At 39.5% G+C, this 12,661-nt stretch overlaps 1 protein-coding gene across 2 annotated transcripts in view; it reads left to right on the forward strand.

Annotated features, from left to right (window-relative positions):
- Positions 1-10,954, forward strand: part of tbrg4 (transforming growth factor beta regulator 4) — a 17,595-nt gene extending 6,641 nt beyond the window's left edge. For both annotated transcript variants that reach the window (XM_037676972.1, XM_037676973.1), the window contains exons 8-11: positions 5,561-5,788; positions 5,911-6,022; positions 9,861-9,975; positions 10,468-10,954. In XM_037676972.1, the coding sequence (XP_037532900.1) occupies positions 5,561-5,788; positions 5,911-6,022; positions 9,861-9,975; positions 10,468-10,569 (557 nt within the window). In that variant the 3' untranslated portion in view covers positions 10,570-10,954. The remainder of the gene's footprint in view (positions 1-5,560; positions 5,789-5,910; positions 6,023-9,860; positions 9,976-10,467) is intronic.
- The last annotated feature ends 1,707 nt before the right edge of the window (positions 10,955-12,661 follow it).

Raw genomic sequence — 12,661 nt, forward strand, 5'->3', positions numbered from 1 at the left:
TCCAGGTTACAATAATCCACACTTTTAATCCAGGTTACAATAATCCATACTTTTAATCAAGGTTACAATAATCCACACTTTTAATCCAGGTTACACTCTTCCCTCAATGACACATTTTACAAAGTAGCTACATATTGTGCAGGTATAAAGACACATTTGTATATATTTTTGTGTACATTTATTTTTTTAAGCTATTTGACTAACTTTTATTTTTTATTATTCAATATTTTACTAACAGAATAGTAAAATAGCAACCTGTTTTTTGTGTGAATTGCTATGTCAGTCAAATGTTCAATTTTGGAATAAAGGGGTGGAAATTAAAACGTGTTTTTTTTTTGCCGATTCATCGATTAATCGAAAAAATAATCGGCCCATGAATGGATTATTGAAATAATCGTTAGTTGCAGCCCTAGTACACAAATATATATACAAATGTATCTTTATACCTGCACAATATGTAGCTACTTTGTAAACTGTGTCATTGAGGGAAGAGTGTAACCTGGATTAAAAGTGTGGATTATTGTAACCTGGATTAAAAGTGTGGATCATTGTAGTGAAGCCTTCGTCTTCAACCATCGACAGAGGCCTCATGTCAGTGATGATCATTTAAGGATCTTTCAGTGAAGACAGCTGCTGCTGTGGTGTCCATGACGTCTGTCCATCATGAAGGATGTTGTTGTTTGTTGTTGTTTTCTGGAATGAGTAAATATGTTTTATAACATAATTTACAGCAACTCAAGAAATGCCTTGTTTCACTTACAGCGTTAGGTTCAGGCAAAAGTAGCTAAAAGAGCAATTAAACACAAACACACACACAAAATACTTAATTACACACATTTGAGTAGATGTAATAAATTACTTTAATTCCTGTTTAAATGCAATTCATCCTGCCGTACCTGCAGTATCTTCAGACTTTGCCAGCAAATTAAAAGTTGAAGCTTAATCATTAAATTATTATATTTGTGTTAGCTTTATTTATAAATCACATTTAAACACTGCTTGTACCAATTAAATTAAATAAAAACTAACACACACGTTCTCCATCACCGTCATTAATCAGCAAACAAACAAACAAGCAGCAGCTTCAGCTACAGCGAGACTGACGTTACGTTTTCTCTCTTGGAAACAGAACAATGTGTTAAATTGTAGAGACTCACCTGCAACACAGGATGAGTTGTATCAGCTGCTCAGCTCCTTCCTCCTCCTCGTGACTCCGACATGTTTACGTTTATCTCCGTGGTTCTCCCGTGTCGTGTCGGCGATTTTCAAAGCTGCATGCTTCTCATTTTTTATCTTTGTGAAGAGCTCCCACTCTTTGGAGGACTTGGGTCGAACAGTTTTCGCTGCGTCGGTCATTTGTAAAATTTACTTAATTTCCTTTGAAAACACCACTTCTGCTCTGCCTCCCCCTTGCTCTGTTCAAGTCGCGCTGCAGGGTTTTTTTTTCAAACTTTATTCAGTCAGTCAGCATTGACAATGAACTGCCCGTGAACAAAACGAAACGGCTCCGCAGCGCCGTGAAAGACGCATAATCGCACGACGTGCTGGTGAAGATTCTCAGTCATCCAGGACATGATGAATTCAAAAAGCGTTCAATACAAAAACAACTGGACTTTATTTGTAACAGAAGACGTTTCGCTCCTCATCCGAGGAGCTTTCTCAATTCAAAGAGCAGAGAGTGAGAGATTCAGGTTATAAGGCTGAGTGAGATAAGACACACACACATAAGACACACACACACATATGTAGATTGGCAGTTCACACCTAAACACCTAAAAGACCTCCTGTTTTATGAAGCACCTGCTTGCACAAAAAAACATTTCATCACTCAGCCTTCTGTGTGCGTAATTATGCGCTGCGTAATTGCGTGCTCCATTCGCAGGAGCGCACCGGAGAAAATCTCAGGTGAGGAAAAAAAAGGCTGAGATAGCAGACCTGCTGTGAATAGGAACAACGGATGATATGAATTGTAACAGTGTAACAATAAACAGAGCAGACCAACAGCTCCTCAGGATGAACTGGTTAATAACAATAAAATTTGCAGTCATGAACTTGTGACTGATAATAAATATCTCACACTGCGACTGCATGCAGGCTGGTGTGAGTTCAAAAGTTAGGCTCCATGAAACAAATAATCATTCTGTCAGAACCTTGAGAACAGAATGGGTCATGGAGAAAGTAGAAACATCACGTAGATAAAAATGAATAATTGAACATGGCGATGACCAGGCAGCCGCCATACAAATATCCTCCATTGTCATCCCTCCATGCAGAGCCATGGAGGATGAAAACCCTCTGGTGGAATGCGCTGAGATTCTCTGGAGGATCCAGTCCAGATGAACTGTAAGCTTCAGAAATAGCCCCACACAACCAGTGTGAGAAGCACTGAGTGGATAGAGGACGTCCTGAAGAGCTGTCCTAGTAATGCATGAACATACACTGAAAACGACGCAGTGCGGCCGTGTGCGCCACAGCTAGACAGCTAGGCCAGATGGGGTCAGGGCGACAAGCCGGGGCGGAGCCAACCTTGCCACCAGATCATCCGATCAGGGAGGAGGGAGGCGAGGGATAGAAAGTCCCTTGTGTTAACATCCTCCTGGATTATGCCGAGCAGCTCCGAGTGGAGGGTGCCGACGGCTGGGAGCGGTGTGGTCGCTGACGTGGGAAGATCCAAGGTGACTGAGCATCTGCTCAGCCACTCGTCTTCTGTCACTACACTCTCCAGGAGGAAAGGGGCAGCTCCGCATCGCCTTTCTCAGAGGAATCATTCGATTCACTGCGTGACTCTGCGTCAAAGAAGGCGGTGTCGTCCTCCCGTGCATAGTGTCCCGCCACAGAATAAAACACTCAGCGGAGCTGTTGCCAACAACGCCTTTTTCGAGGGAATCATCGGATTCACCTCGAGAAAAAAAACGTTGGAAAAGGCGGTGGCGTTTTCCAGCGAGTAGCGGCCCTCCGCGGAAAAAACATTCAGTGGGGCTGCTGCTAACATCGCCTTTTTGAGGAAATCATTCGATTACCGTGAGGAAAAAACACATTAGAAAAGGCAGTGGCGTCATCCAGCGGGTAGCGGCCCGCCACAGAAAAGCACTCCTCGGCGCTTACCTTGAACAAGGCTGCTCGTCTGCTTTTCCTCGGGGAGGAAGAGCTCACCGGGACGGCAGGAGGTTGGCGTGGCGGAGACCCAGGCATCCTTAGCAAAGGTTGTGCCAGTCAAAGCTGGACAACTTTTCCTTATTCGTTCTTCTGACAGAGCTAGCTAGCTGGATGAAGAAAAGATGGGAGCCGATTACCCGGTCTCACCGTAATTTATACGGACCATGGGTGAGGCCCACACAACAGGTGGGCGTGGACTAAATTTTTCAGTGCTGCGCTGCACGCCTAGGGATAAACCCACTAGCGACAGTCTTAAAGGGCGAAACCTATACGAAATAGAACAGGAACATGTCTGCATTGGTTTTTGTCAGGAACTTAGCAGATGTTTAAAGCCACTTAGAGAGGTCAAGGTCGAGAGCTTCAGATCTTTTTGCAAGATATTCCTGGAAACAGGAGCGGAGTAGGAGAAGGCCCTTTTGCCTAATTCAGTTCTCACTGAGGGAACACTGCAGGTAATAATGTCCTGAGAGCACACGCTGTAGCTGCACTCACGCAGAGACATGTAGGAGGAGATGTATGAAGGCAGCAGACCAAGAAGTGATTTAAAAAGGAAAATGTACCAGTGAGAGAGTCTGTGTGAAGTTAATGATTAATCCTAATCAGGAGACGTTGCTGTTAGGAGTTCAGGATACCCTTAATGTGTAAAACACAACTTTTAATTTGTCTTAAAGAAAGAAAAAGTGAGCACAATCACCCAGTACACGTGTTTTAGGTTTTAGCCCAAACCAGAAATCTGATTCATTGTTATTGTGTAAACATGGCTGTATTGAGGACTGAAGTCGAATGAACAGAATAATACAAATGAAATAAAAGTGCATGCAGTAAATGCATATACATAAAAAATGAATACATTATCAAAGAGCTGATTCAGGTGGTTACAATCTTATTTATTTAAACAGCTTTTGACCCGCTTTCTACTTTTACTCTATACTAATATCTAAAAAAGTTAAATCTGGTCCTCTGGACATTCAAAAAAACAAAACAAAAAAATTGTAGAAACGTTTCGTTTTTCATCAGAAAGACTTCTTCAGTCTGAGGTGCTGTATTCAGCTCAGTCTTATAAATAGCACCTTCTCAGAGTGGATCAACCTTGGATCAACCACTCTATTCTATTATATCAGTAACAACTCAGGTTTGTTTGTTTGTTACCAACTTTTTAAAATTAATCTAAATAAATTAAAATTCAGTTCAGTTTATTTCTATAGCTCTTAAGTCACAACAGAAGTCGTCTCAGGGCACTGGACAGAAACATTCATACAATACGAATGCCGTTTAGTAAAAGCTTTCTATGTAGGAAGGAAGGAAGAATAAATTTTAGATGATTTTTTTGCATTTTTTGCTTATTTTTATTTTCACATCTTAATTTCTCCTCATTTATTTATGTTTTATTTATTTATTTTGTTAAACATGAGCTTTTGGGGAAAATTGATTCAAAACAATTATTCAGCCAGCTTTTTTGTGATGGGAGAAACCAAAATAGTGGGCAAACTGTTAATAGTTGAGTTCCAGTTCATGTGCATCATTCAAACTTAAACATTTAAGTTAATCTGAATAGGTTAAAAATGTGGAACACGAGGTAAAACATCAATATCCTGCTTTAGTAAATAAGAGTTTTTCTACAAACATCAGGTTTTTACTTGTGGGGAAATTAGGAGTGAAATCTATTAAAGCTCACTAGTAATGACATGAAGAATAATTTTAGAGATTAGTTAAATTAGATTTTCTTTTATTTGTTCTTCTCAATTTGTATGGCTTTTATGATTGTCTACTTTTGTCATCACTCTTTTTTAATATCAGGTCTCTCTTGTAAATGAGCCCCTGAGGCTCAGTGAGACTAACAAGTATAAATAAAGGTTGACTGAATGAAATTAATTAAATTCACCAGATAAAACTTAATAATAAACCCTGTAATCACCTAATGATCTGTCATGAGTGCATGTTGCCTATTTTCTCTAACAGATTGCATCCCCCAACACAACACAAACCCTGTTAAAGCATCTGTAAGAAAAAAAGTCAAGTAGCCTATTAAATTTATTATGAAAATTGTCCTCAATTTTAGTTGAAGCACAGTGTCTGATATGCAACAAATACCCTGCTGAGGTTACTGCAAAGCAACAAATAGATTAGAAAGACAGAATAAAATAATAGAAATGTCTTTTAAAAATCAAAACTTCTGCATATTCTGTGGTTTTGACTAACCAAAAAACACTATTATATACCATATTAATTAGCCTCTTTAATATTATCACATCCATGTTATTTGGTTAAAGAGCAGACCGTGTTCTTGTGAAACTGTTCCATCTAAAGCTCTTTGGCTAAAACTTCTGCTCTGGTTCAGCAGATGGCAGCACTGGTGCAAGTAATTTGCCAACTCTTCTGTTTTTCTTGTATTTTCTGTGAGCAGAGGGCAGTCCAACTCAACTGGAGAACTATAACCTGAAGATGCTGCACATCGCTGCCACTCTCCTTTTGGAGCATCCAGGTTCCTCTCCGAGTATCCTGCCGGCCCCAGTGTTTAGCTCCTCGTTATCTGAACTGCAGATCAGTCTGAGAAATTCGCTTCTAAGTTTGGTGGGTGGTAAGACGGAGGCCATCCGCACCGGCGTTGCCACAGTGTATGGATGGATGATTGGTAAGATGGGTCGAATTAGCCCTTAAGCATGTTTTCACACTATTTTACACATTATAAACTCTATCCAGAAATCTTTTTCTAAACATGTCTTTTGTCTTAAACTTTTCATACGTATCATTCAGATGGAGAAATGGTTGTGGATTGTGACTACAAACCAATTGACATAACCACACTAAAAGCCCCTCATTTACAGAGTGGAGGAGGAGACCAGAATTTACCTGAAGGGGCACATCGGTGAGTCTCTGGGCTCGTTTTCTGTTTTAGCAAAAATGTATCATGTCCTATTGGATGGATTTGAAGAAAACTCTTAAAAGTAGTCACTGGATGTACATCTACAACTGATTTAACTTTCAAAGTTACTCAATTTTTTTTAATTTTATTTTTTAAATTTCAGTTTATTTGTATAGTGCCAAGTCACAACATGTCATCTTCAGGCACTGAACAGAAACATTCACATACGTTATAAGGCAATTAGTAAAAAGTTATACATCTAAGGAAGCCAGCAGACTCGTTGAATCTTCACTTTATCACAGTCTCCCATCCTGAGCAAGCACAATGGCAACAGTGGAAAGGCAAAACTTCCTTTTAACAGAAAGAAACCTCCAGCAGAACCAGGCTCAGGACGAGTGGCCATCTGCTTCAACCGGCTGGGTTTGAGAGGAACAGGAAGAAGAAACAAACAAACACAGAATGGCAGGACCAGGTGTACATAATATTGGAGGAAAGACAAAAAAACATGTTAAGTATAGAAATAATTACAAATGCAAACAGGTAGACTAGAGCAATTAGAGACAGCAGCCGAGTGAAGAAATGTGGTCAGTTTGTCCTCCAGCAGTCTAAGCCACATATAACATATAAGCCGCAGCATAACTAGGGAATAGCTCAGGAAACCTAAGCTGACCCTAACTATAGGATTTATCAAAAAGAAAAGACCTATCTTAAAAGTAGACAATGCGTCAGCCTCATGGACAGAAACTGGAAGTTGGTTCCACAAGAGAGGAGCCTGATAACTGAAGATTCTTCCTCCCATTCTACTTTTGGAAACTCTAGGAACCACAAGTAAACCTGTAGTCTTGAGAGCGGAGTGCTCTGTTAGAAAAATATGGAACAATAAGATCTCTAATGTAAGATGGAGCTAGGTTGTTGAGAGCTTTGTAGGTTAGAAGTAAGATTTTGAATTCTATTCTGAATTTGACAGGGAGCCAATGGAGAGAAGATAAAACTGGAGAGATTTGATCTCTCCTACCAACTCTCATTAAAACCCTGGCAGCAGCGTTTTGGATCAACTGAAGATATTTTAAATAAGGTTTTAGACACCCAGAGTCCAGCATAGACATGATAAATGCATGGACCAGTTTTTCTGAATAATTTTGGACAAGTTGTTTCTAATCTTAGAGATATTATGCAGAGGAAGGAAAGCGGTTCTGGTACTAGTTTTAATGTGGGGGTTAAAAGACATCCTGATCAAAAATAGCACAAAGCTGCTTTTTTTTTTTTACATTAGAACTAGGGGTGGGCGATATGGCTCAAATATAATGTGATATTTCAGAGCATTCTGACGATAATATATTTTGTGATATAACAAAAAAAACCCCACAGAAATCAGTTATTCATTTGACAAAATTAACTTAACATGTTGCTTTGCAGTATTATATAAAAATTAAAAGAACAAGGGTTAATCAGTATCAGAATAAACTTTATTGGCATTGCACCGAGATACAACGCGAATATGTACGTACAGTCGTCCGAAAGATGGGCGGAGTGCACGAAGCTGCGGCTATTAAATAGCGCGGCCCTCTTATTCTTATTCAGAATAATATTTTGCTTAGATGAGAAAAGGGAAGAAAACATGAGGAGAGACGGTATTAAAAAAAAAAAAAAAAGGAATGCATGTCTCCTGCCGCTTTGCATGCCATTGTTTTAAACTAAGAACATCTTATGACAAGAAGGGACATAGTTATAGCTGTTCGGGTCAAACGTTATGCATAATCTAATACAATAAAGGGAGATCTTGCAAGAACTATAAGCAGCACTCACAGAATGAGACGAGGATGACTCAACTACTACCACACCAAACTATAGCTCATTCCTTGTAAACTTGACTCAAGTTCTAACCATTTTTTGTTTGCTAATGCTGATTTGCTCTTAAAGCCATCTTGAATCTAGTGAATATCATGGAATCCAGTTCTAATTAGGGTCGGGCCATATCATATCGTTCACGATAATACCAGTAGCTTGCCCGGACAAAAAATGATATCATGATATGCTAATTTCATGACGTAATACGTCAGGGCGCCCCGCCCCTTTAACAGAACCTAACAATCAAACCGAACTGCGCACCCACCGTCCACTTGTCGGTACTGGTGTAATGCTAATTAGTTGCACGCAACTTTTTTTTTTTTTTTTTTTTTTTAAATACCGTCTCTCACCTGCACCGGACATTGCACCCCAAATCATGGCTGACTGTGGATATTTCACACTGGACCTCAAGCAGTATGGGCTCTGTTCCTCACCCTTCTTCCTCCAAACCCTTGGACCTTGATTTCCGAATGAAAGGAACACTTTACTTTCATCGGAGAAGAGGTCCGAGGAACCCGACAGTTGTAGTCCATCTCCCGGATATGTCTGAATGCGATGGTTTTTGAAGCTGTGACTCCCGCCTCATTCCACTCTTTCTGGATCTCTGCCAGATTCTGGGATCTTCTCTGTTTGATAATCCGCTGAAGCCCACAGTCATCTCTTTTGCTGGTGCATCTTCTCCTGCCACATTTTGCCCTTCCACTAGACTTTCCATTGTTATGCTTGGACACAACACTCTGTGAACAGCCAGCCTCCTTAGTTATGAACTTTTGTTGCTTACCCATCCTATGGAGGGTATCAGTGATGGTCTTCTGGACTGTTGTTGTCTGCAGTCTTCCCCATATTGAACCGAACTGAGACAATTGAACCAAACTGAAGCAATTTAATGACACCTGGGGAAACCTGTGCAGGTGCTTTGAGTTTAGTAGATGATTAGTGTCACACTCAGTTTGAAAGTTTCATGCCCTGCAACATTTGTGCTGATTTCTCCACAGTATTCTAATTTATTTTAATCCTGTTTTCATGGGTTTCATGAGCTGGAAGCCCAAATTATGTAAAAATAAACAAATAAATACTTGAAATTGTTTAAATTTTGGGCCCTGAATCTATCATCTATTAAAGGTTAACTTTTTGAAAGGATGGAATTTAAACAACTTTTCCATGATATTCAAATTTTTTGGAAAGGGTCTGTGTATACCGGTATGTGTATATATATTTATATTAAGGCGTTTTAAACCCTTCCCACACTCTTGCAATATTCTAAACAATGTTTCTAAACGCTCTAAAAGAGCACAGCATGTCATGATCTCAGCTTTCTGTCACCAGCTGCACTCTGCCAGCGCTCTCACATGGGCTGTTGCAGCAGGTGCTAAATCATTAAAAATAATTTATTTTAAATAAAAATTACTGATCATGTGGCTCATCCGTCAATCAGCCAATTGTGTGTCATGTCCAATCTTACTTTGAAAAAGCGCGATAGAGCAAGTCCGCAAAAAACGAACCACGAGGTAGCGAGGGACTACTGTATAGTCTTAGTCCACATGACCAAAAACTTTCTCTTGTCCTGCCGAGAACTTCTGATCCACTCAAGATATTTTAAGGAAACTTCATATACAATACATCATCACTAGATGGACAGTTGCATATTATTCATCCCAGTTTTAAGATTAAGGTCACATATCAAGGTCAAACATTATACAAGGCCTTTGCCCGTCTGGGCCATTGCTATAAATTACTGTGTTGCTGTATGAGTTTGTCATTGGGCATATAATTAGAGTCAGAGCTTTTTTATTTGTTATTCACACCACATGTGGTACATGTGGTGGAACGATTGTGTACTCAGGGTCCCAGTTACATCCAACAATAAAATTTAAAAGAAAAACAGTAATAATATTTAAGATATGAACCAAGAAAAACCAACAAAAAATACGCTAAGCACTAATAATGTGCCTTATGTGGTACTTTTGTTTTATCCTTCTTTTCTTTTTTTTAGGTTAGCTTTCTTGGGCTTGGAATTCCCCCACTTTGCCTCTAAGAGTCGAGACCTTCTGGGACGTTTTGTGATGATGAAGCGACATCTTCACTTGGCTGGTTTCATCACAGTGGAGGTAAAAAAGTTACTAGAGATGTCAGCACTGTGGCATTGTTTTATTTTGTTGCACGCTTTGCGCTCTAAAGCCACTTAAAACAGGAATCAGCCAGTGTGGCGTTTGCTATGATAGAAATATTTCAGTGGAGTGAGGCAGAGAAGCATCTGCTGCTGCAGCAGCATCCAACAGGCTGAGAGCTTGAACACAATGGGCCGAGTACTATGAAGGGCATGTCAGGTGGGTCTTGCTGCAGTCTTGGGTATAAATAGAGCTCATCTAGGCCAATCCACGCTCAAACTCTTCATCTAGGACAATCTTCTTACCTACTCATAGAATCGTTTCTTCTCAGGTTTGCTGCATTGTAACATGTTTCAACTAACGTCTGAGACAACCCTATCGCGTTGTTCTCATCTTTATGTTTTTGAAACAGAGTTTCACAGCTCTGTGCCTCTGAAAACATAAAAATCTAAACTACTTAAAAGGTTTTGAAAACTTTTCATTCTCCCTAAGGTGCCTTATTATGAGTGGCTGGAGCTGAAGACGGATTGGCATAAACTGGCGTACCTAAAGGACAGAATGGGGAAGGCTGTGGCCAAGAACATGACGATTTGAACCGAACAACGTTCGCATCCTCGACTGAATCAGAGCTTCCCCTGTCGAGTGGGCCCCACAGGGAATACACACACATCCACCCACATCCACACTCAGATCACTGCAGCGTTGCATATTTTCTCTTTTCGTTCCCCTGGCAACATGTGGGGCTTTCCCTGTTTCCATGGTGACAATGATTTGGCTCAAGAAGGAAGCAGAAATAAACACAACAGAGAGATGATGTTATCAAGAACTTGATTCTTTACATCTGCTAACAGAAACTTTGTTGTTCTGTGTATTTTAAGTCATAACTGCTTCATATCAGGATACAACTGTATTTAAATAATTCATCTCTGTGGCTGCGCATGTCCCCTTCTGATGGAATAAAATGTTTTATAGTGGGGTATTTTTTGCGTTTGTTTTTATTTTTTACAGTATATTGAATCAAATATGGCTCACATTTTTTATGAGGGGGTGTACTATTAGGCAGCCTGAAGCATCACTTGGCTTTTTATGCAGAATTATTATTTTAGGTTCATTGGCTTCTTTAGCAAATCCTCACTTAGTGATTTTTTTAAATTTAAATGTATATTCGCTTTAATACGCATACTTGTGGAAGAGCACCGACATGAAGAACTAGCAAGAGCAAGAATAAATCCTGCTGACCTGAAAGTGCTTACACAACATGATGAAGAGCACCAGCAGCACTCGGACATCAATGGCTGACGACGCAGAAGCAGCAAAGAAACAGACTTGAACAAAGAACGAGATAAATGATGCATGAAGCCAAACAAAGAGATGATGAACCATGAGAGGGAAAAATACGTTTTAAGCATATTCCTTAAGATATGAGATAATCCCAGGTGCTGCGTCTGATTCCTGGTTGTCAAATGCATCGACTGACAGGTTTGTCAGCTCTTTGCATTCTGTAGTTCTAGTTTGTAATAAGACGGTGCAGCGTATTATTATTATTGTTTAACTTGTATCTGTCAATACCACTGACTGATACTAACCTGAGTTGTTGGTCAGAATCTCACAAAAATCCAACAACAGTTTATTTTTATTTTGAATCTGCAGCTTCACTGATGCAGGACTTGAATGTTGTGTTGAGGCTATGTAAGCTGCAGCCTCTTCTGCTGAGCTAGCACTCCGTCATGGGACGTTTTGAGTTGCCATGGAAACTACAGTTGCAGATCATTTGGCCTAATGTTGCTCCTGTTTTCTCTTTACCTGTTTTAACCTCGAGATCTGTCAGAGATGCTGATAGGCTAGCAGCATTTTACAGATCCACAAAAAGGCCTAACCCGTCTGCACATTTTTCCATTTTGTTTTTCTCTTACCATAAATAGGAGTTTTTAGAGGCTTTGCGTCAACATCGTACTATAAATTGAGGATGAGAAGCTAATTTTCTCTGATAAAATCTTCAAAAATAGAATACTTTTTCTTTTCATCACTGGAAAGCTTGACTAATATGCACCAGTTATTGTCTCGTGTCCTCTGTGTACAATACAATGCATCAAAACAATTTGGCCAAATTCAAAATTGATTGGCGGTATCCTTTAGGTGTGTTTGTCACCAGGCGATATTGTAGTGCTGTGTCGTGTGTATCAATAAATTTATTACAAACATGAACTGCTTTCAAAAGGATTTATATTTGTAATATATTTGTGTTTTAATATTGCAAGAGAGACATCTAGATGTGATGTTGTTCTGGTCACTCTTAGGGAAAACATCAGTCCTCAAGGACACACGTCAAACTCAAGGTCCACAGGAAAGACCCTAGTAAAGACTTTATTGGCCCATACGATAATTTACATACAGGCCCTTCTAAAAAAATTAGCATATTGTGATAAAGGTCATTATTTTCCATAATGTAATGATAAAAATGAAACTTTCATATATTTCAGATTCATTGCACAGCAACTGAAATATTTCAGGTCTTTAATTGTTTTAATACTGATGATTATGGCATACAGCTCATGAAAACCCAAAATGCCTGTCCCAAAAAATTAGCGTATTTCATCCCACCAATGAAAGACAAGTGTTTTTAATACAAAAAACGCCAACCTTCAAATAATCGTGTTCAGTTATGCACTCAATACTTGGTCGGGAA

Source organism: Nematolebias whitei, chromosome 5 (assembly GCF_014905685.2).
Source record: "Nematolebias whitei isolate Nwh7 chromosome 5, NemWhi1, whole genome shotgun sequence".
Classification (NCBI taxonomy): Eukaryota; Metazoa; Chordata; class Actinopteri; order Cyprinodontiformes; family Rivulidae; genus Nematolebias; species Nematolebias whitei.